The 22,628-nt window shown below is 60.6% G+C and overlaps 1 protein-coding gene across 3 annotated transcripts; it reads left to right on the top strand.

Annotated features, from left to right (window-relative positions):
- Window positions 1-1,528: 1,528 nt before the first annotated feature.
- On the top strand, window positions 1,529-21,326 carry ATG2A (autophagy related 2A). 3 transcript variants are annotated; one of them, XM_045039517.1, is made up of 41 exons: window positions 1,529-1,810; window positions 3,946-4,108; window positions 4,203-4,355; window positions 4,514-4,616; window positions 5,034-5,169; window positions 5,319-5,417; window positions 5,707-5,803; window positions 5,892-6,056; window positions 6,165-6,305; window positions 6,851-7,088; window positions 7,172-7,316; window positions 7,413-7,505; window positions 7,962-8,120; window positions 8,222-8,465; window positions 8,794-8,890; window positions 9,020-9,179; window positions 9,839-9,981; window positions 10,066-10,205; window positions 10,311-10,471; window positions 10,904-11,054; window positions 11,148-11,347; window positions 11,451-11,531; window positions 11,766-11,872; window positions 11,962-12,054; window positions 13,338-13,408; window positions 13,624-13,700; window positions 14,218-14,382; window positions 14,539-14,665; window positions 14,754-14,968; window positions 15,506-15,714; window positions 15,990-16,125; window positions 17,361-17,567; window positions 17,763-17,864; window positions 17,949-18,033; window positions 18,123-18,255; window positions 18,342-18,414; window positions 18,608-18,690; window positions 18,949-19,070; window positions 19,218-19,372; window positions 20,417-20,569; window positions 20,650-21,326. In XM_045039517.1, exons 1-41 carry the CDS (start codon window positions 1,640-1,642, stop codon window positions 20,884-20,886), a joined length of 5,790 nt encoding a protein of 1,929 aa, XP_044895452.1. In that variant the 5' UTR covers window positions 1,529-1,639; the 3' UTR covers window positions 20,887-21,326. The 3 variants fall into 3 exon arrangements, with proteins under 3 accessions (XP_044895452.1, XP_044895453.1, XP_044895451.1); XM_045039518.1 differs by having other exon boundaries at window positions 14,218-14,388; window positions 17,454-17,567; XM_045039516.1 differs by having other exon boundaries at window positions 14,218-14,388.
- Window positions 21,327-22,628: the final 1,302 nt, after the last annotated feature.

The following is a 22,628-nucleotide window of genomic DNA, read 5'->3' as shown; positions in this document are numbered from 1 at the left end:
AACTCACAGACCTTGAGATCCTGACCTGGGCCGAAGCTGGTTGTACGTTTAACTGACTGAGCCACCCAGGCACCCCTCTCGTTTTAATTATTATTAATTTAATAAATGTTGGATGAACATAACACTGCCCCTGGCCTATTATGGGAGAAAGGTTAATCTCTTGATTCATTCCACATTTTCCTATTAATCTGCCTTGAATGGAACCTTCCCAGTACTTCCCAAAATTACCTAGGAGGCTGTTCCTTAGTCCCTTCCAGGTAAATGGACTGTACCACCTACCACCCCAACTCCAGGTTACCGGGGATAAAACAGGCTCTTGGAAGAACAGTGACTTGCCTGAGGCCACACAGAGCTGGGACTGGAATCCAGGCCCCTGGCTCTCAGGTCAGGGTGGTTGCCCTTGCTTCAGGCTGCCTTTATTAGATTGCAGTAGAGTCCCCCTCCCTAGTAAGGCTAAAATAGAATTATAATTACCTGTCGGTATCCTTTAAATCACCTATGATGTCAGAGGGCTTGGGTGGCCAACCCTGTAGAATAAGAGTTGGCAAACTTTCTGTAAATGGCCACGAAACAATTATTTGGGGCAACAGCTCCCCACCTTCCAACAGCTCCCAGACAGTACTTAATCGAGCGTGGTTGTGTTCCACTAAAACTTTATGGATACTCACATGTGAATTTCATGACATTATCATGTGTCATGCAGTCTTATTCTTCTTTTGATTTTTTCCAACTATTTAAAAATGTAAAAAAAATTAAAATTAAAACTAAAAAATGTAAAAACCATTCTTAGCTCACTGGCTGTACAAAAAACAACAGACCCCTGCTCAAGGGATTAAGTCCATCTGTTATTAATTTTAGGTTAGAGATAAGAAAAACTAATTTTTTTTTCCCCCAGAGAGGAGCTGGAGGCTTGACCAAATGCGGAGAGAAGGGAGGGTCTGTAAATCTCCTGCCCAGCATTCCAGGTAAGGGGTGGGGGGGGGGAACTTCCTCGGTGATGGACTTAAGAGTATTTATAAATCGGTTTTCTTATCTGTAAAATGGTTTTCTTATCTTTCAAATCTCCACCTAAGAAGGTCATGAGGGTTGAATGAGATAAAAGATGGTGAAGCGTTTTGTAAAATGCAAATGCTTACTCACTTAATTGTTTCTATGACGCGCGCTGGGGCTCTCACACAGACTTTATTCCTCTGGGAAGCTTAAGTTTGATGGGACACTGTCCCTTTAAATCCTGCCTAACTACCTCAAGTACTTGGAAGAGTCGGCACATGCGCATTCCTCTGCGGGGCTGGTACTTCTTGCAACAGCCTTCCCAGAGCCCGTAGAAGGGAGGTTAAAGGTCCTCCCACCGAGAATTTTTACGCAAGCGTAAATCAGGATTAGGAGCCCTGTGTCGTGCGGAGAGCCCAGTCCCTTTTTCGTGCTCGAAGACTCCGCCCCCCGCGGCCAATCAGCAAGCCTCGCCCTTTACAACGGCGAATGGCATTGAGCGTGGGGGGCGTGGCTGAGGATCCGGGGGGCGCGGCCTGGCGCTGAGAGAAGCGGCGGGGAGAGCCGGGGGCTCTAGTGAACAGCGAAGCCCGACAGGCATCGCCGGCGGGTGGCGAGCGCAGGCGGCCCGGGCCCGACGGTCTCCGAGATGTCACGATGGCTGTGGCCATGGTCGAACTGTGTAAAAGAGCGGGTATGCCGCTACTTGCTGCACCACTACTTGGGTCACTTCTTCCAGGAGCACCTCAGCCTGGACCAGCTCAGCCTCGATTTGTACAAGGGCAGCGTTGCCCTGCGGGATATCCACTTGGAGATCTGGGTGAGGAACCAGGCCCGAGCTCGCGAAAGGGGTCGGGGGGCGCCGCAACGACCTAAGGATTCTGACTGAAGGGTAGGCTGGGGACCGGGCATACGGCGTGGAGAGGCCATGGGAGTCAGGCCCTTTCCAGGCGACTGATCGCTTCCAGAGCCAGAAGCTGGGTAGGACTGGGTCCTTGCCTCCACAGTAGGAGAAACTGAGGCTGGGGAGGGGGATGTCACTTGTCTGAAGAATGTCAGAATAAGCACATCGAGTTTGGGGCCTGAGTTGGGAAGCGTGGTTCTCAGGGGCTAAGGAGAAGGTGAGGAGGGAGCGGAGGAACTAGGGGGCTCTAATAGGACCGGGCCAGGGCAGTGAGAGAGTTGGGGCCTTGCAGCTGGTCAGGGAAAGCTGGTAGGGGTCCGGAGTCCTGCCGAGAGCACCTGTGGGAAAGGTGCTCTGACCTCCTGACCCTAAGATCCTGGGCCAAGTGGGTGGGGTTCCCGCCTCCGGACGTGGATGTCAACAACCGCGTCAGCGCCGGTGTTGATCAACACCTCGTGTGACTGGCGACTGCCGCCCCTGCCTACTTCCTGCTTTGGGGAGAGTGGGATGGACCCAGTAGCGTTTGGGGAGGGGCTTGGGAGTTAGCATCCGTCCCCACCTGCCAGAGAGTCCCTGAGGAAAAATGGAGAGGTTTGGCTTCAAGCCGGGAGGAGGCCAAGGGAGATGCTGGGGAGGCGGGAGGAAGAAGGTCTGGGTCAGAGGCCTGAGGCTGGGGGCGGTGAGAGGCAGTGACTCACAACTCAGCTGAACTGGGAAGTTGCAAAGAAGCCACCAATTAGAGGCATCAGCCCAGGGCTGGCACTGGGTCAGCCCTCCAGTCCAGAGCCGCAGGGGTGGGCATGGGGCAGGGGCTTCTCAGTTTTCTGGCTGGGACGACAGAGTGCCTGGCCTAAATGCAATGTGGGGCAGGAAGAGCTGAGCTTTAGGGGTAGGCAGGCCTCCCTGGGCAAATGTAAGGTAAGGGGAAACTCCTGAGCCCAGAGCTGGGGACACTTCCCGATAGCTTCTTGCCTGTGAATCCTAGTGGAGGAGGCCTTTTCTGACCTCTGACTTCAGCCTCTTAGGCTGGCCTGAAAGAAATGGCCAAGACCTCTAGGCTGCCTCTTCCTACTTCCAGTCCCAGAAAACACTCCCACCCTGCCCAGCCCTGCCCTGCCCTCTTGGTGGAGATTGAAATGGCTCCTAGCTAGGATGCTTTCTGGGCTGGCCTCAGGAGTTGTCCCTTGGAAAGCAGGTGCTTTCCCCATAGCCAGCCCCTCCTCCAAGCTGCTCTGCCTGCCGCTCCTGCCTTGAACACCCCAGAAGAAGCTGAGTGCCTGGGGATCCTGGGATGGGGTGAGGAGAGAGACTTCAGTCACAGTCCTCACCCCACACTGAGTGGTTAAACTAGGCCCTTCTCTCTAGGCTTCAGTTTCCCATCTATGGATCTCTGGGTAAGGAATTTCAACTTGACCTCTATGAGTCTTCTAGTTCTGCCATGTGTTTGTTTACTCACGGATCCAACAAGCGTTACTGGGATCCTCTCTGGGTGGTACCACACACTCCCTGGGGTCACGTGAAGCAGGCAGGTGAGTTCCTGCCTTCAAGAAGCTCCCAGACTGGCAACGGTGCTATTTCCCCATTTGTAACCAGGGGTTCTCAGCCTCAGACCTCAGAGAGGTACAGCTACACCAAATGTTTGAAGTTGGGCAGGGGTCCCCTCCGGCTCAGCTCGGCCCTCTGCCAGCCTCTCGTGTACACTCCCCTTGAACTCCACACTGATACAGAGAGAACGTGGGTGCTGTTCCCGTGCCTGGAACATACCACCTTCCATCCCCTCTGCCTGGCTTCCTCCTTCTCATCCTTCAGCTCCCCCTCCTCTGGTTTAAAGGATGGACCACGTTTGGATGGGCCAAGAGTAGGGATCAGCTAGAGCGATAGTAGAAGTTTATAGGTAGCACAGGGGCAGTGGGGGGGGGGGGGAAGGGAGGGGGCAGGGAGAGCCAGGGAGCTCTCGAAGGTCGCAGCAGCCCACCAGGAGTGCTGCAGCCAGGGAGACTGCCACATTTGGAGGTTTCCCTGAGCCAGATCTGTCCCTTCCCTGCTCCCAGTCTGTGAACGAAGTGCTGGAGTCCATAGAATCACCCTTGGAGCTGGTGGAAGGCTTTGTGGGCTCTATCGAGGTGGCCGTGCCTTGGGCTGCGCTGCTCACCGACCACTGCACCGTGCGTGTGTCAGGACTCCAGCTCACTCTACAGCCCCGCCGGGGCCCAGGTGAGGGCTGGGCAAGGCTAGGGGCAGGGGGCTGGGGAGCAAGTGGTAGGAGTAGGCCTGGGCACCTCTTCTGAGACCCTCTGCCTACTCACAGGGCCAGGGGCTGCTGACTCACAGAGCTGGGCCTCATGCATGACCACGAGCCTACAGCTGGCTCAGGAGTGCCTTCGGGATGGGCTGCCCGAGCCCTCTGAGCCACCACAGCCCCTGGAGGGACTGGAAATGTTTGCCCAGACCATTGAGACTGGTAAGTAGGCCTCCCATGGCCACCCTGCTCCCTGCCCCCCTGTAGCCCACAAAACAGGGGCCCTAGACAGTGGGATGGCCACTCTGCTGCCCCAGTGGGGAAACTCTGCCTGCTCCCTTGCGGCTCTACCTGGCCTGAGACCCCTTTCCGCCCCTCAGTGCTACGAAGGATCAAGGTGACCTTCCTGGACACTGTGGTGAGGGTGGAACACTCACCAGGTGATGGGGAGCATGGCGTGGCGGTGGAAGTCCACGTGCAGAGGTAGGGGCATGCCAAGCGGGGTGGTCTGGTGCGAAGAGGAGGGGGAGTGAGGGGCTGCCGCATGGCCTTGGCGGTGCCCCTGCCCCTAACCCCAGCCTGGGCTCCTGAGAGGTAGCAGGGCGAATTTTGGGTGGTCCTGGTGGTGGCTGTGGTGGTGGGAGGACCATATCGTGACCCTGGAATGGGGCCCGACGGCCAGGGTGATACAGGCCCAGAGTGGCTGGGGCCCTAAGGAGCAGGTTACACACCAGGGTCTGAGGAAGAAGGGCTGGCCATGGAGGTCCAGGATGGCCTGGCTCTGGTGGGGAAGCTCTGCTGTCCAGACTCTGACCCCAGACCCCTAGAACAAAGTGCTGTGTTCGGAGAGGGGCGCCAGCCTGAGGTGGCTGGGGCAAGGGCTCATCCTCCACTCCCCAGACTGGAGTACTGTGACGAGGCAGTGCGGGACCCAAGCCAGGCCCCCCCGGTGGATGTGCACCAGCCCCCTGCCTTCCTGCACAAGCTGTTGCAGCTGGCAGGGGTCCGCCTACACTTCGAGGAGCTCCCCCCACAGGTGGGCTGACTCTGATCCCCACAGTTTCTTTCTCCTTCTAATCCCTGTCTTCTCTCCCATCTGCCCCCGCTGACCGTCCCCCCATTCCTTCTGACCATCTCTGACCTCATATGTTCAACCCGTTCCCTCCTGTATCCTCTTGCCTCCAGGAGGAACCCCCGAAACCCCCCTTGCAGATTGGCAGCTGCTCAGGGTATATGGAGTTGACAATGAAATTGAAGCAGAATGAGGCCTTCCCAGGCCCCAAGGTGGGTCCCAAGCCCCTGTGGAGGATGGAATGTGCTCCATTTCAGAATACTCCTCAGCAGTGCAAAGCAGGGTCATTGAGTGGGGGAAGTTACTGCCTTCTTAGCAATTAGAGAAACAGGCTCAGTGGTCAAGTTGTGGCCGGGGTACCAGAACTAGCTGGTGACAGCTTAGCCTGGCAACTGACATCCTACGTCCTCTGGGTGAGGGCAGGTGAGTGGTGGCTCTCAGAGGGCCTAGGTGGCAGATGTAGTCTCCATGGTTGTCTCCTCTGGCCCCTTCTGGCCCCAGCTGGAGGTGTCTGGACAGCTGGGCTCCCTGCACCTGCTCCTGACCCCTCGACAGCTCCAGCGGCTTCAAGAACTGTTCAGTGCCATGAGCCTTGCAGGTGAGGCCTCTGGGCGCTCCAGGGGAATGGATGCCTGGGGAGGGGCCAGCCAGGCCAGGCTGACAGAAACAACTGTCCTCCTCCTTAGACCCCGAGGGCCTGGTGGACAAGCTGAACAAGAGCCGCCCGCTAGGTGCCGAAGACCTGTGGCTGATTGAGCAGGACCTGAATGAGCAGCTTCGGGCAGGGGCTGTGGCTGAGCCCCTCAGCCCAGAACCCCTTGCCAGCCCTCTTGTCAACCTGGACAACACTGGTGGGTGTGGGGTCACACTTGGCATTTGTCTGGGCAGCGAGCATGGGTGCAGGGGTGGGGACCAAGTGTGGCTTTCCCTAACCTCACCTCCCCTGTCCTGGCCCACAGACCTCTTCTTCTCCATGGCGGGCCTCACAAGCAGTGTGGCCTCAGCCCTCTCCGAGCTCTCCCTCTCCGATGTAGACCTAGGATCTTCTGTGCACAGCGACATGGCCCCCCGCCGGCTGTCTGCTCATGCCCACCCAACTGGTGAGTGCTCCTGGGGCAAGAACAGCTGGAAGAGGCCTCAGTGCCCCTGTGATGTCACATGGGTGCAGGAGGCCTCCACTGATGCTTAGCCGTCTGCGTGGGTGACTTGGTTCCCTGGGGATGCTCGGGAGGCTGGTGACACAATAGATAGAGGGCTAGGTGTCAGAGTCAGTGATCTTGGGCAAAGCATTTAAATTCTTGGAGACTCCGTTTCCCCTTCCATAGAAAGGGTGTAATAAGATCGAACCTTGCCGAGCTATACGTATTGACCGGTGTTTGTTGAGAGATCATGTGTGTCAGGCGCTGGACTGAGTGCCTTGCCACCTCTAGTCCTTCCAGCTCCTTGAGAGGGTTGAATTGAGCTTGGGCTCAGTTTCTGGCATGATGAGGCTCTGTGTCGCCCCTGCCCGGCCAGGCCCCGTGCCAGAGTCATAGTCCATCTGGGCCAGGGCTTCTCCCAGCCCCTGGCCCAGCATCTGACCATCACTTTACCTGGGGTGCCCGTGAGCTCTGGGAAGTCCCTGGTAAAACCTCTCTCCTCTCAGGCAAGACGGCCCCCACACCCCTCCCGGACACCCTGCGCCCTGACTCGCTGCTAAAGATGACCCTGGGGGGCATGACCCTGACCTTGCTTCAGACATCTGCCCCATCTTCTGGACCACCTGACCTCAGTACCCACTTTTTTTCGGAGTTTGATGCCACCAAGGATGGGCCCTTCGGCTCCCGTGACTTCCACCATCTCCGACCGCGCTTCCAGAGGGCCTGTCCCTGTAGCCACGTCCGGTACAAGCCTGAGGCAGGGGCCCAAGGAGAGACTCCCCGAGCCCCCCGAGCCCAACCTCTGATGCCCAGCTTCTTCCTCGCAGGCTAACGGGTACAGCTGTGCAGCTGTCCTGGGAGCTGCGGACAGGCAGGGGCCGGCGGACTACCAGCACACAGGTGCACTTTGGGCAGCTCGAGGTGCTGGAGTGTCTGTGGCCCAGGGGCGCTTTCGAGCCTGAGTACACGGAGGTGAGGGCCGAGAGCGAGTGTGGATGTGGGAGGGCCCGCAGGTTCAGGTGGATCTGGAGGCCCCACCTGACTCTTGCCTCCTGTGTCCCATCCCAGATCCTGAGCTTCCCCGGCAGCCTGGGTTCCCAGGCCTCAGCTCGGCCCTGTGCCCACCTGCGTCATACGCAGACTCTACGCCGTGTGTCCAAGGTAACCCCCCCAACCCGTGCCTAAGGGCCCTTGGCTGTTTCCGTGGTACCTTGACCCCACCCCATCCCCCGGCCTCCCCTGGTGGCTGCCTGCTCCCACCCTCCAGCCCCCTTGCCTGTGCTCCAGCTAGAGCACACCTCCCCATCTGGGAGCCCTTGAAGACGACGTCTGGGCCCTACACATGTATCCTTTGGCCTGGTTGCCCCTTCCCTGGCTCATCTTGGCAACCCCTGCCCGTTTTGAATATTGGATGGCTTATATTAAACAAACATGGTCCTCTTTGTCAGGCAATGTGGTGAGGGTCTCCCTCTCCCTTCCTAGCTTTGTCCCCTGTGCAAGCTTTTCTCCACACCAACCAGGCGGCCTCTGCGTTTGGTTTTTGCTCAAGGGGGTCCCTTCCCATCCTGCCCTCACCTACCCCACAGCCCTCGCTGACCTGAACACCTTCACCCTCAGAGCCGACCCCGGCGCCCAGCCACCTGCCATTGCCACTCAGAACTGGCCCTGGACCTAGCTGACTTCCAGGCAGATGTGGAGCTGGGGGCCCTGGACCGGCTTGCTGCCCTGCTGCGCCTGGCCACCATACCCCCTCCCGAACCACCTGCTGGCCTCCTGGTAAGATACCCAGCTGGGGCAGGGGGCCAGCACGGACCCTCTAGCTCACAGCCATAGTGCTGGGTCCTCTGGCAGCTCTGATCACCCCCCTCGTCCCGCAGACGGAACCCCCACCAGCTGCCGAGCAGCAGACAGTGGTGCGGTTGTCAGCACCCCAGGCCACGCTGCGGCTGCGCTTCCCCATTGCTGACCTGCGGCCCGAGCGGGACCCCTGGGCAGGCCGAGCTGTGCGGGCTGAGCAGCTGCGGCTGGAGCTGAGTGAGCCCCAGTTCCGGTCAGAGTTGAGCAGTGGTCCTGGTCCGCCCGTCCCCACCCGCCTGGAACTTACCTGTTCCGACCTTCACGGTGAGAGCCCCCAGAGGACAATACCCAGGGCAGGGCCTCAGGCCTCTGGGAGAGGGGGGCCCAGGGCTACGGAAGGAACTGAGACACAGGTGGGATGGACTGGGGCCCAAGGTCTCACCAGCTCTGTGAGATGCCAGCATTACCTGTCTTCAGGCTCCTCTGAGAGTGTGCAGAGTGGACCCTTCATCACTGGACTGCTGCCGGCCATGGGTGTGAGGGAGGGCGCAGGCACCACGATGGAGGCTCCGGGCCCCTACTAACCCCACCTGACATTGGGGAAGAAATGGGGAAAGGCAGCAATGACAACCCCTCCTCTTCATCCTCGCAGGCACCTACGAAGACGGAGAGAAGCCACCCATCCCCTGCCTGCGAGTCTCCAAAGCCCTGGATCCCAAGAGCCCTGGGCACAAGTACTTCCTGCCCCAGTAAGTGGGGGCTCAAAGGGCAGACAGGAGAGGAGTGCTTTGCTCCTGAGGGCAGCAGGAAGCTGGAGGGGGCGGGGACCAGGGGCTGAAGGAGACTTGCAGCCCGGTGACAGGCCTGTGCCCTGGCAGGGTGGTGGTGACCCTGAACCCCCAGCTCAGCAGTGCACAGTGGGAGGTGACCCCCGAGAAGGGAGAGGAGCTGGAGCTGTCGGCTGAGAGTCCATGTGAGCTGCGGGAACCTGAGCCCTCGCCGTTTTCCTCCAAGAGGACCATGTACGAGACAGAGGAGGTGAGGCCCCAAACCCAAGGGAGCCACTTGGTGGCTGTGGGCCAGGAGGACAGGATCACTTAGGGCACCAGGTGACGTGACCCAGCACCGGCAAGAGTGGCATCGCTTCCATCGTCTTTGATCAGTGGGGAGTCCGAAGCACCCCAGCTCATGGGGCCTAAGGGTGAGGACACTGGTGGGGGCAGGTCCTTCGCTGGGGAGATCAGGACCTTGTCTCTCGGCAGGGACCTCGGGATCCTTTTCTCTGAAGGTGATGAGATTTGAGTGAGAGACAGTTAAGGGCCTGGTCTCTGGGCTAAAGTGGGTTTGAATCCAGGCTCTGCCACTCTAGCTTTGTCATCTTAGAACTGGTCTAATCTCTTAGAGACTTATACTCAGATGAGTTTCCTTATCTTGAAAGTGGGTGCAATGACCTGTGTCGTAGGCCTATCATGAGGATAAAGGAGTTAACATATATGAGGCCCTCCAAGCAGATTTGGCATGCTGCCAGCGCTTCTCCCGAGATGGCTGTCCTACCTCCCAGCAGAGAAGGGCTCCCATCAGTGCATGAGAATGAATGAATGAATGATAGGAAGTCAGCGTGCAGACCAGAGTCTGATTCCCGAGCCAGCGGCAGACCCTGACATCTCTCAGATGCCTTTCCCCACTCCCCTGACTAGATGGTGATTCCCGGAGACCCCGAGGAGATGAAAACCTTCCAGAGCCGGGCCCTGGCACTATCACGCTGCAGCCTTGAAGTGGTCCTGCCCAGTGCCCATATCTTCCTGCCCAGCAAGGAGGCCTATGAGAGCCTCTATAACAGGTGGTGACTCAGGCGAGTAGGGGGAGTATGGGGAGGGGCCGGGCCGGGCCACCCTCACTGCTGCTGTCCGTCCACTTGTCTCAGGATCAACAACGACCTACTCATGTGGGAGCCTGCAGACCTGCTTCCCACCCCTGACCCCACTGCTCATCCCCCTGGCTTCCCCGGCCCCTCAGGCTGCTGGCATGCCAACTTCAAGATGTGCAAATCGGCCTTCAAGCTGGGTAGGAGGGATGCCCTGGCACGGATCCCAAGGTCCCCAGAGCTGGGTAGGGCTGGGGCAGCCCTCCCAGGTCTCCTTCCCACTTGGCTTTTTGATCTCACCCCAGACTCTGACTCGGATGAGGAGGATGCCCACTTCTTCTCGGTAGGGGCATCAGGCGCCCCCCAGCCCCCTGCCCCTGAATCCCCAGGTCCTCGCTCCCAGAGTACCTTCTCTACACTGGTGACGGTGCTGAAAGGTCGGATCACAGCCCTTTGTGAGACCAAGGTGAGGGCAGCCCTGGGGAGGTGAGCCCCCCTGACTCCAGAGCTCCCCACCCACCACTGGCAGGAGAGCAAGACCTGTCTGAGCAGTTGGGGGATCTGGGGGAAAAAGCCCCAGTGGGACCGAGAGTGGCCCATCCAGCTAGCAGCACCCACCCATGACCCACCTATCCCATCACACCCCATTAGCGCCGGTTGTATGCAAGGTGCCACGCTAGGGGTCCAGATGGGTGCTGTCTCGTGCTGGATGGCGGGGAGGGCAGGGATAACTCCCCTTCTGGCAAAACGGGCAAGTGTTGCTCCAGACCTTTAGCAGAATCTGGGTAGAGCCGGGGCTGGTCCTAGGCGGGCTGGGGCTCCAGGGCCCCCTCCCCTGCCAAGGGCCTAGGGGCTCCTGAGTGCCCTGGTGGGGCCAAGCCACGTGCTTTGTCTGCAGGATGAGGTTGGGAGGAGGCTAGAGACCGCACACGGGGAACTGGTGTTGGACGTGGAGCAAGGCACCATCTTCAGTGTCTCCCAGTACCGAGGCCAGCCAGGACTCGGCTACTTCTGCCTGGAAGCCGAGAAGGCGAAGCTCTATCACCGAGGTATGAGGGGAGGGGGCTTTCAGGAGGGACTGGGCCCCGGGTGGAGGGGACGGCCAGCCAGCTTGGCAGGGGGCTCACCGGGTGCCTCCCCAGCGGCTGTGGCTGACCGCCTGCTGCCCAGTCGCCTGGAGCCGCCCAGCTTTGCTCCTCCGGCCCAGCTGGCCCCAGCCATCTACCCGTCAGAGGAAGGCGTGACCGAGCGGGGAGCCTCGGGCCACACGGGCCAGGGCCGGGGCCCCCACATGCTGTCCACTGCTGTGCGCATCCACCTGGACCCCCACAAGAACGTCAAGGTACAATAGTGCCCGCTCCCGGTCCACCCGCTTGGCTGGGACGACTGCCTCTCTGGTGCCTGGCGGGCTGGGCCCCACCATGCTGACTGTGCCCCACCTCCAGGAGTTCCTGGTAACACTGAGGCTCCACAGAGCCACCCTGCGCCACTTCATGGCCTTACCGGAGCAGAGTTGGCACTCCCAGGTGAGTGAGAGTGGTACAGGCAGGCAGGTCTCTGGACCAGCGGGGAGGCCAGTGTGAGGGGTCTGGGCTGGGCCAGAGCTGACTTCCAGGCGAAGCCCCTGGGCAAGGGGTATGGTGGCAGCTGACAGGTGACGGGCAGCAGGTGGGGAGCCGTGCTGGGGTGATGGGGGTGGGGGTTGCTTAGAGGAAGAAAGAGGCCCCTTGTCCTCACAACTCCTGTCCTGGTCCCCAAAGCTGTTGGAGTTCTTAGATGTGCTTGATGACCCAGTGCTGGGTTACCTGCCCCCAACGGTCATTACTGTCCTACACACTCACCTGTTCTCCTGCGCCGTGGACTACAGGTACCCAGGCTGGGTGGGCCAAGAGCCAGGGGCGGGGGCGCAGGCTCTCATGTGTCAGGAGCCTACTCTAGCCCACGTGTGACCCCCAGGCCCCTCTACCTCCCTGTGCGCGTCCTTGTCACCGCTGAGACCTTCACGCTCTCCAGCAACATCATCATGGACACCTCCACCTTCCTACTCAGGTATGCGCCACCCCCACCCAGCTCACTTTCCATCCCACTCCAAACTGGGCTGCAGCTGCTACTCCCCTGGGTCCTGCCTTTCTGCTGTGTGTCCTCGGGCCGGTCTTTGAGCCTTTCTGTACATTAGGGTGATGATCCCTCCCTCGGGAATGAGAATTGGTTCCGCCTTCCCGGAGGACAATTGAACCTCTGAATCAGAGCCTTAAAAGCATTTGTGCTCTCTAACTTGACAGTCTCACTTAGGTGGTTGTCCTAAGGATCTATAAGAAAAACAGGTGGAATGTGATGTCTCTGGAGTATAGCTCAAAACAGTTCAGGGGCACTTGGGTGGCTTAGTCGGTGAAGCATCCTACTCTTGATATCAGTTCAGGTATCGATCTCAGGGTTGTGAGTTCAAGCCTTGCATTAGGCTCCATGCTGGGTGTGAAGCCTACTTCACAATAAAGAAATAAAACAGTTGAAACCTAGAAATAATCTAAATACCCCCAGATTATAACCTGAGTCAGTAAACATGGGTTACCCAGCTATTGAAGTCAAGTCAAAGAATGACCTTGAAAAATATGGAAAATCCCTTAATGCAGCATGGACTGAAAAAACCTACATCAAAGCTTATGAGGGGTTATGTGTGTCCGTGTCTGTGGCTTCACAGAAAGGGTGAAAGAAATGTATAGGCGCTTTTCTCAGAATTTGGGATCAGGGAATGTGAATAGAGATCATTTCTTTTTTCTTTCCACGTTTTGAGATGTCTCAAAGGAGGTTGTGCTATGTTGCCATTAAAATAACTTATTTGGGGGCACCTGGGTGGCTCAGTTGGTTAAGCATCTGACTCTTGATCTCAGCTCAGGTCTTCATCTCAGGGTCAGGAATTCAAGTCCTGCATCGGGCTCCACGCTGGGTATGGAGCCTACGCAAATAAGAATAAAATAAGAACATATTTTGAAAGAACAATGAATGCCGGAGGGGGGCGGGACGCAGGACACGTCCCTCCCGGGGCCACTGTGAGGTGAGGGGGAGGAGCAGGAAGTACTTGGAGAGCCCTAAGCGCCATGTGACCTAAGCAAGCTTGTGCTATTTCGGGCCTTCGGCTCAGGAGACAGGCCCAGTCTCCCCATGGTACAGACAAGAACACTGAGGCCAAAGAGGACCCGGCGCTGGCTTCTTGTGGGCTTGGGACCCCCCGTGGGTGCCCCCTTGCCCATCTCTAGGAGCCCCACCCCTGTGGCTCCCATGGGGCTGCAGTCTGCAGCGGCTCCTGGGCCCTTCTCAGCCCTGTTCCCCACCAGGTTCATCCTCGATGACTCGGCCTTATACCTGTCCGACAAGTGTGAGGTGGAGACCCCGGATCTGCAGCGAGGTGGGCAGGGCCTGGACGGGGCTCCCTCCCCTCTGAGGGACCCCAGCCCCCCGGCCACACCCAGAGCAGCCAGATGTCCTCACCTAGCTGCTAGCTGGGCCCTCAGCACGCACGCCAGGGCTGCACTCGGATGAGCCCCACGTTCTCCCCTGTGGGGGTGGGCCAGGCGCTGGGTGTGAAGAAGCAACTGGAACTTCTCTTACTTTCTGCTTCAGATTACGTCTGTGTCTTGGATGTCGACCTCTTGGAGCTTGTGATTAAAACCTGGAAGGGGAACACCGAGGGCAAACTGGTGAGGGTTTCCCGGGGTGGCCCGGAGCCAGAGCAGTCGCAAAGGCCAATCACCGTTTCCCTTGCGGCCGTCTCTTCCCTTCTGCTACCTGGGCCTGGGCTGGGGTTATGGTCACTGCCTGCCCTTCAGTGCCGGGCTCTGTTTATTGGCCCTCCCGGAAAGGGCCAGGCCCACCGTGCGTGTCTCAGATTGGGAACCCCACCACCAGAAGGCAGCTGTAGCCAGAGCAAAAAAAGGGCCTTGAGAGTCAGACGGCGTTTGTGGGGCCCCATTTCCTCATCTGTAAAATGGAGATAATCGGCCCCACCTCCCCATCTTGAGGCGAGGGATTGAGAACGGACACGGGAACGTTGGCAAGCCGGGAGCACCCCTGCTGCCTTGGGTGGCCCCGAGCGAAGCCCCTTTTAGTCTCGGGCTCAGTTTGCTCAGTGGGGTTGCCGGGCAGCAGGCTGTATGGAGGGATGGACCCTGGGCAGGTGGGGTGTGGAGCCTGGGCTGACGGCGCCCCGCCCCCCAGAGCCAGCCGCTGTTCGAACTGCGCTGCTCCAACAACGTGGTGCACGTGCACAGCTGCGCGGACTCCTGCGCCCTGCTGGTGAACCTGCTCCAGTACGTAATGAATGAGGGCGACCTACACCCCCCTCCCCGGCCCCCCAGCCCCACGGAGATCGCCGGCCAGAAGGTACAGGTGAGGCCTGGCCCTGCAGGCCACTAGAACTCTGCCAGGCCCCTGCCCCTGCCCCTGCCGTGGCCCCCTCAGGGTGGGGTGCTGGCTTCGGAGGAGCAGGCGTACCTCCTTCCTGTCATTCATTCATCCCTCCTCCCCTGCCTGGCCCAGCTCTCCGAGAGCCCTGCCTCCCTGCCCTCCTGCCCCCCAGTGGAGACAGCCCTGATCAACCAGCGGGACCTGGCCGACGCCCTCTTGGACACCGAGCGCAGCTTGCGGGAGCTGACCCAGCCTTCAGGTGGGATGGGAGTGCTTTGGGGCCGGGGGACGCAATCAGGCGCCCAAATCAGGCATTGCACCCCCCAAACTGGACTCTCTCTCCACAGGTGGCCCCCTCCCTCAGGCCTCGCCCGTGTCAGTCTACCTGTTCCCCGGTGAGCGGAGTGGGGCCCAGCCCCACTCGCCCCCTGTTGTGACCCCTACTGGCAGCTTGGGGTCCTGCTCAGAGGCCAAAGAAGATGCAAAGGAAGAGGAGGGAGATGGAGACACTCTGGACAGTGACGAGTTCTGCATCCTTGACGCTCCTGGTCTGGGCATCCCGGTGTGTTGGTGGGGAAGGCTGGGCAGGGCCAGGAACTGGTGGGAGAGAGTGGCTCCCTTCAGCGTGCTTCTAGAGCTCCCGGGGAGGCTGGGTCTGTGGCAGGGCTGGGGGCGGTGGGGTGGTGGTGGTCTCTGGCTCTGGGCTCTGAAGGATTTTTCCAGAGGAAGAAAGAATGGCATCCAGGACAGAGGGATGGGACATAGGACATCAAGAAGAGGGAGGGCGATTAGCAAGAAGGGGGTGGAAAACCATTTGGCTGCAAAGGTATGGATCTGCTGGCCCCCAGGAGCCAATGTGAATGTCATGTGTAAGCAAGACCCAGGGCCCAGAGAGACAGGCCTGGCAAGAACAAGGGGCACTTAGCCCCCACCCGGGAAAGAGCACTCTGACACAGCTTCTGGGGATGGTGGCCCAGGGGAGTCATCTTTTGTCCAAAACAGGGAGGGAAATGTGAGGATAGGGACCAAATTGCGAGAGGGTGGTCTGGACTGAGGAAAGTATCTGTGCACACGTGTTCACTTGGCCTTCTCCCTGTAGCCCCGAGATGGGGAGCCCGTGGTGACACAGCTGCATCCGGGCCCCATCATCGTGCAGGACGGGTACTTCTCACGGCCGCTGGGCAGCACAGACCTGCTCCGGGCACCTGCCCACTTCCCTGTGCCCAGCAGCCGTGTGGTGCTACGTGAGGTCTCCCTCGTCTGGCACCTCTATGGAGGCCGAGACTTTGGCCCCCACCCTGGCCACAGGTGAGAAGGATGGGTGTAGGTGGCAGCTATGGCCATGGGGCCCACCCACTTAGGAGATGGGGCCCGGGCTAGGGTTCAGCTCTGACCTTCAGCCACTGATAACCTTGAGCAGGATCCTCGCCTCGGTGGCCTCCGTTCTTCCTTCCTTGCCCTGCACCCACCTCCCAGGGCTGAGCTGGAGAATGTCTCCCGTCCCTGGCTGAAGGGCCCACTCAGGGGAAGGGGCAAGGGAAGGGGTTCCCCTGAGTCCATTTGTCCCCTCTCTGTCTTTCCAGGGCAAGAGGCGGCTTCATGAGCTCCAGGGGCTCCCCTTCTCGCTGCTCTGGCCCCAACCGGCCCCAGAACTCTTGGCGGACGCAGGGGGGCAGTGGGAGGCAGCACCATGTCCTCATGGAGATCCAGCTCAGCAAGGTGAGCTGGGGGCAGAGTGCAGAAAGCCGCCGGGGTGGGGGGCAGGGCAGGCTATCCCGTCCCTGCCCCTCAGCCAGCCCTTGGTGGCAACTTACCTCAGGGTCCCCCGTCGCGCACCGAGTCACCGAGCGGCTGCCGTGCTGCACGCTACGTGCTGTTCTAGATGTTGGGTGTCGCGACGGGCAAGGCAGACAGCACCCCTCCCTTCCTGTCACTTGTGTGGTAGTGAACGGAGCCACGGATCTGTATGGTGTGGAACGTGGTGAACGTTTGGGGAAGGTGAACCAGGGAGGGGCACGGGGAGCGCTGGGGAGGGGGGCCAGCCATGTTCTCGAGAAGGTGCAGTTTGCGCGAAGCCCCGAGGAAGGGAGCAGGAAGAGGTTTTCAGGCAGAGAGCACGGCACGAAGGCTGCCGGCCAGGAGCCTCCCTGGTGTGTCCAGAGCGGCAAGGAGGCCAGCAGGCTGCGGCCGGGCAGGGAGGAGGGCGGTGGAGGCCGTGCGTCCAGCTGGCAACCAGGCTCGCAGGCCCCACAGACCACGGGACGGCTTGGGTGTTTACTAGAGTGAGGCGCCCTCAGCAGGACACAGTGGCTGCACGGGGTGGCCGCTGTAGAGCCCATGATGATGGTCAGATTCTGGAGAAATTTTGCTGGGGAAGAACAAGTTGGGTGGGTGGCCAGGCTAACCTGAGAGATTGTGCAGGTAGAGGTGCCGCCCATCGAGTGAGCACACGGGGCTGTCGCGGGGCTGGCACATCGGGAGCAAGGGTGGAGGGCAGGCTTTGGAGGGCGAGGCCAGGGCGCGAGGTGAGCAGGCGTGTGCTTTAGGAAGAGCCCTGTCGTGTGGAGAAGGGGCTGGGGGCACCACCAGGAGGGGCTGTCCAGGGGAGAGGGGACAGCAGTTCCAAGATGAGCTGGAGGCGGTGGACAGGACACAAGTGCGGAGGGACTGGAGAGATGTTCTAAGGAAGCAAGCCTGATGGCCTTGGTGGCGGAGAGGTGGGGGCGCAGTGTGGGGACTTGGTGACAGACAGGTGACACTTAGGCGACAGGAAGGGAACGGGAGCAAGTACATTCAGGGGAGGAGTTCAGTATGTTAAGAGGAGTTTGAAATGCCTGTGGGACAGCGACAGGGAGGCAGCCAGGTGGGGGGCTGAGGGGGGTGCTGGGGGCAAGAAGGGTGGCTGAGAGACAGGGGCCCTGCCTGCGTGGCTCAGGCCTCCACCCACCCCTCAGGTAAGCTTCCAGCACGAGGTGTACCCAGCGGAGCCGGCCCCCGGCCCCGCGGCCCCCGGCCAGGAGCTAGAGGAGCGGCCACTGTCCCGCCAGGTGTTCATTGTTCAGGAGCTTGAGGTCCGAGACCGGCTCGCCTCCTCCCAGATCAACAAGTTCCTGTACCTGCACACGAGTGAGCGGATGCCACGTCGCGCCCACTCCAACATGGTACAGGCCACCCCCGCCGTCCACGCTGGGCAGAGCCGTGTGCGCACGCCCGCGCCGGCCTGTTTGGGAGAATGCTGGGGCTCGGGCGGGCTCAGCTGCGGCGACAGCATGCGCCGATGCGAGGCCAGCTGGGCACGGGGTGGGGGCAGGGACCCGAGGCCCCGCGGGCACCCAGAGCTTGCCCTCTGCCCCCAGCTCACCATCAAAGCGCTGCACGTGGCCCCCACGACCAACCTGGGTGGGCCCGAGTGCTGTCTCCGTGTCTCGCTGATGCCCCTGCGGCTCAACGTGGACCAGGTGAGGAGGTCAGATGGGGGTAGAGCTGGAGGTGAGCCCCGCTGCCTCCGGGCCTGGGCGCCTGACCTGCACCTTCCCCTGCAGGATGCCCTGCTCTTCCTCAAGGACTTCTTCACCAGCCTGGCGGCTGGCATCAATCCTATGGTTTCGGTGGAGACGTCCACTGAGGGTGAGAGGCTAAGCTGGGAGGGGAGGGTCCGGGCCTCCCACCTCCCGGCCATCCCCAGGCCCATCCCCAATCTGTGCCCCCCACCCTAGCTCGCCCTGAGACCCGAGTCCAGCCCAGCAGCCTCCAGGAAGGCCAGGCTGAGGACACAGAGACGCCTGGCTCCCGGGAGACCACAGGCAGTGGACACCGCTCCTCTGCCGAGCAGCAGCCTATCTACTTCAGGTGGGGCTGCAGGCTGGGGGGTCCCAGCCCAGGCCGCAGAGGGCCGGGTCAGTGACCAAAGGCCCCTCTCCCCGTTCCCCACCCAGGGAGTTCCGCTTCACGTCCGAGGTGCCTATCTGGTTAGATTACCATGGCAAGCACGTCACCATGGACCAGGTGGTAAGTAGGGCTGTCGGGCAGGCTGGCTGTGCGGGCCCATCCCTCTCGTCCCCATTCTGCCCAGGTGTGGCCTAGGGGGCCAGGGCTTGCATCCAGGTGACATCAGCTGCTGAGTCGGCCTTCAGAGGCTGCTGTGGGCTGGGCAGGCCCCTGTGCTCAATCGCATAAACCCCAATCCCTTCTCCGTCCCCAGGGCACTTTCGCTGGCCTCCTCATTGGCCTGGCCCAGCTCAACTGCTCTGAGCTGAAGCTGAAGCGGCTTTGTTGCCGACACGGGTGAGCCCTCCTTGCCCTGCAGCACCGCTAGCCTCTCTCCAAGGTCCTCTAGCTTCCCTCTGCTCTGTTTCTGACTGGTTGTGTGGCCTTGGCCAACTCATCACCCCTCTGGGCCTTCAGTTTCACTCTGTATAATGGGGACCACGATCCTCCACAATCCTCCGGGGGGTGCTATAGAGAGCATTGGGGTACCTCAGTTCCTGGTCCCATGACCCCTCAATGTGTGGCTCTACCTCTCCTCTCCTCTCCCCTTCCCAGGCTCCTGGGTGTGGACAAGGTGCTAGGCTATGCTCTCAACGAGTGGCTGCAGGACATCCGCAAGAACCAGCTTCCTGGCCTGCTGGGGGGCGTAGGCCCCATGCACTCAGTTGTCCAGCTCTGTGAGTGGCTGACTATCGGGGCTCTGGAAACTGCTCTTACTCTTGGGCAGCCTAGAAGCTGCCTCAGGGATAGGTAGAGGAGGTCTGAAGTCAGGGCTTGTGTGGGCAGCGCAGCCCTGAGCTTCTCTGACAACCCTGTCCCTGCAGTCCAAGGGTTCCGGGACCTGCTCTGGCTGCCCATCGAGCAGTACAGAAAGGATGGGCGCCTCATGCGGGGGCTGCAGCGGGGGGCTGCCTCTTTTGGCTCCTCCACGGCTTCCGCCGCCCTGGAACTCAGCAACCGGCTGGTGCAGGCTATCCAGGTGAGTGGGCACATGGTTCCAGGCCAAGTAGGGCAGGGAGGGTGCTCCACAGCACCTGACCCATCCCCAGATCTCTACTGAGGATAGTCTTGGGTGTGTGGTCTCATGAGACACAGTCATGGATGAGAGAGGCCCAGTGACCAGCTTGGGGCCCACACAACTCCCATGCTGGAGGGTGAGTGCCCTCCAGGCTCTACAGCCCACTGGTGTCTGTTCGTGGCCACCTCTTGAACAGGAGGGCAGGGGGTGTGACTCTGTTTACAGACGGAAAATCTGAGGCACAGACCAGCCCTGACTCATTCAGGCCCTGCATTTTGCTAGGCCCAGACAGATCCCAGGGACACCAGAGCATTGTCCTGTGAGCAGCTGTAGGTCAGTGCCGTGAACTCTGGTAGAGGGACTAGGACGGACACGCCCTTGTGGGGGAGCTCAGTGCTTTCTGGGATCTGCAAGCCCAGCCCCCTGCAGGCAGGGGGCAAGATCTCTAGAGAGGAGGCTGGAAGGATTAGCAGGTCCCAGAGAGGCCCCAGAGGCACAGGTGAAGAGACTGGGTGAGAAGTGAGGGGGCAAAAGGAACAGAGGAGCCAGCTTCGGAAGGTAGAGGGGACTCGGTGAGGGTGAGCAGGGGGGAAGCCAGTGTTCTGCCAGAGCTGCCTCTGCAGCGGACAGGGCAGGGCAAGGTGCAGGGTAGGGGAGACGGTGCACTCAGTCTCAAGAAAGCTGCCTGTGTGGCACCTCACAAATGGGGCAAGGGCACACAGATGTGGTCCACACGAGGAGGGTTTGGGGTCCAGAGGACGTTGGGCAAATCCCCTCAGGAGGCATGTGCCCACCTGAAGCCCCTTGACTTGAGTCGTGGAAGCATCAGCAGGGCCCCGGGAGCAGCACCATAAAGCACAGCTATGGAGGGAGACAAGAGTGCGGCGGCTCCCTGGGCTGGTCAAGGGTCTGGCACGGTCCTCTGGGGCTGGCTCGGGGGCCTCGGGGCTGGACGTGTGTGCCCCGGCCAGGTGTCCTCATCCGGTGCCCTCCGTGTTCCTCTAGGCCACAGCTGAGACGGTGTATGACATCCTGTCCCCTGCGGCACCCATCCCCCGCTCCCTGCAGGACAAGCGCTCCGTCAGGAGGCTACGAAAGGGCCACCAGCCCGCCGACCTCCGGGAGGGTGTGGCCAAGGCCTATGACACAGTTCGAGAGGTGATGAGGCCCCGTCCCCCCTCCCAGCCCCACAGCCACCTCCCCACCCAAACCCCTGCGCTGACCTCCCACTTCCACAGGGCATCCTGGACACGGCTCAGACCATCTGTGATGTGGCATCCCGGGGCCACGAGCAGAAGGGGCTGACGGGTGCCGTGGGGGGCGTGATCCGCCAGCTGCCCCCAACTGTGGTGAAGCCCCTCATTCTAGCCACGGAAGCCACGTCCAGCCTGCTCGGGGGGATGCGAAACCAGATCCTTCCCGACGCACATAAGGACCACGCTCTCAAGTGGCGTTCGGATGAAGGCCAGGACTGAGCGCCAGGCGCCCAGGACCCAGGGGCACTGCTGCCCACCTCGCGCAGCCAGCCCCAGTGGCATCTTGGTCCCTGCGCCTCCCCAGATCTTCGGCCCACATCTGGGCGGGCCCTCGGGGGAAGGGCCTGGAAGGACCCTGCCTGGCCCACCCTGCCAATCGCTGTGAGAATGAGGCCTCCCTGCCTGGGGCCTCGGCCCTGTCTCTGCACTTTTCCTCTGGGGAGAAAGGACGCTGCCTCCGCTACTACCTGGGCCCACACTGCCGCCTTGTCCCAGAATAGGAGGCATTTGGACCCTCAGACCCCAGCCCCACTCAGCCAAGTATCTTTCTATGTCTGGGGGGAGGTGGGGAACAGACCCTGTGTGGTTCAATGTATTTTTAAGCTCCTTGAGCGCGTGGGTCAGTGTCTGCATGAAGTGGAATAAACTGCCCACCGCCAGCCCCCTTGTCCCGTGTACCTGCGCTGCCCCAGCCTCAGCCTTGACCTTGGCTCTCACTCAGATCCCCACCTCTGTACCCAGCACCTCCCATGTCACCACCAGGGGTCACCACACCTGCCCAGCAGGTTCAAACTGGCCCCCAGCTACCTGCCCACCCCTGCACCCCTTCCCCTGCCTGCCCTGCCTCCGCCCTGGGCTCCTCGCCACTCGGCCCCACTTCTGCTGTGGCAGGGGCGGAGGGGGCAGGAGGAAGGCTTGGAGCCCGCCTCACCCGACCATGTTTCTTGGCTCTATCCCTGCAAGAGCCCAGGATCCAGCCTTACCTGGGGCCAGGTATTAGGGGACAGCTGGGAGGACACTGGCCTGCAAAGGGTAGGGCTGTGGGGTGCCCCCGGGAGATGCAGACCCTGAGCATGTGGCCTGAGGCTACGCCCTTGGTCTCTGAGCCTCAGGTGCCTCCTGGTAATCCCTGCCTGGGGACCAGGAGGGTCAGTCAAGGCCATACCTGGAAGGCTGGGCCCTCTGGAGGCCGCTCCTGCGTCCCTAGCAAAAGGCTGTTCAGGTGACTGGAGCCTCTGCCCTGGGGTCCCAGCTCCAGGGCACTAGACAGGGAAGGACACTGGGGGGTAGCACTGGCCAGCAGGGGTCCTGACAGGCGTTTCCCTACATGGGGAAGGGAAAATGCCCACTGTCCCCACCACCACACATGCATGCGTGCACACACACGCCTTGTTTCAGAACAAGAAGGGGCTACTCATGCCCCACCCCACCTTGCTCCCCCAGGCAGGTGGGTCTGTGGGGAAACTGAGGCTCAGACTAAGAGGCACAGACTTAGAGAACCCTCACCTTGCTAGGGTCATCTGCAGACTTCTCTTTGGTGAGCAAAGGTTCTCCCCCCAACCCCAGTCCCCTCTGTGCCCTTGCTGTCCCCTTTGTGTCTGGGCACCAAATGAACAGGGCAGAAGTTTTGTCCTGGTGGATCCCAGGGGTCTCGGCTGCCCATGGTCACCCGAGGGGGCAGGGAGTGAAGGAAGACGGGCTGTGGGTGGCTGGGGTCTGATGCCACCAGAAGGGACAGATGGGGGCCCAGCCTGATGCTTCCTAGAAGTGCCCCACCCCACCTGGGCACAGTCCAGGGTTTCATGCCCTTCGAACCACACTTGTGATCAGTATTGACAAGCAGCAGAGTAATCATTAACCACCGCCAGGGGCTGGGCCAACGGCTCAAAAGGCACTGGGCCCAGGGCGTCCCCACTTCCTCCTTGTGCCCCGAGGGCCAGCCAGGCACCGAGGTAAGAGCG

The sequence above is a fragment of the Felis catus genome, chromosome D1 (genome assembly GCF_018350175.1).
Source record: "Felis catus isolate Fca126 chromosome D1, F.catus_Fca126_mat1.0, whole genome shotgun sequence".
NCBI lineage: Eukaryota > Metazoa > Chordata > Mammalia > Carnivora > Felidae > Felis > Felis catus.
Note: the sequence above shows the minus strand (reverse complement) of the source record. Positions and strands in the feature narration are given on the sequence as shown.

What these genes read in the sequence shown, in the direction of transcription:
- ATG2A (XM_045039516.1), top strand. Translation starts at nt 1,640, where the DNA reads ATGTCACGATGGCTGTGGCCATGGTCGAACTGTGTAAAAGAGCGGGTA. An exon ending in CACAAGTACTTCCTGCCCCA is followed by an intron (nt 8,891 to 9,019) that starts GTAAGTGGGGGC and finishes GTGCCCTGGCAG; the next exon opens with GGTGGTGGTGACCCTGAACC. An exon ending in ACGTCACCATGGACCAGGTG is followed by an intron (nt 18,415 to 18,607) that starts GTAAGTAGGGCT and finishes CTCCGTCCCCAG; the next exon opens with GGCACTTTCGCTGGCCTCCT.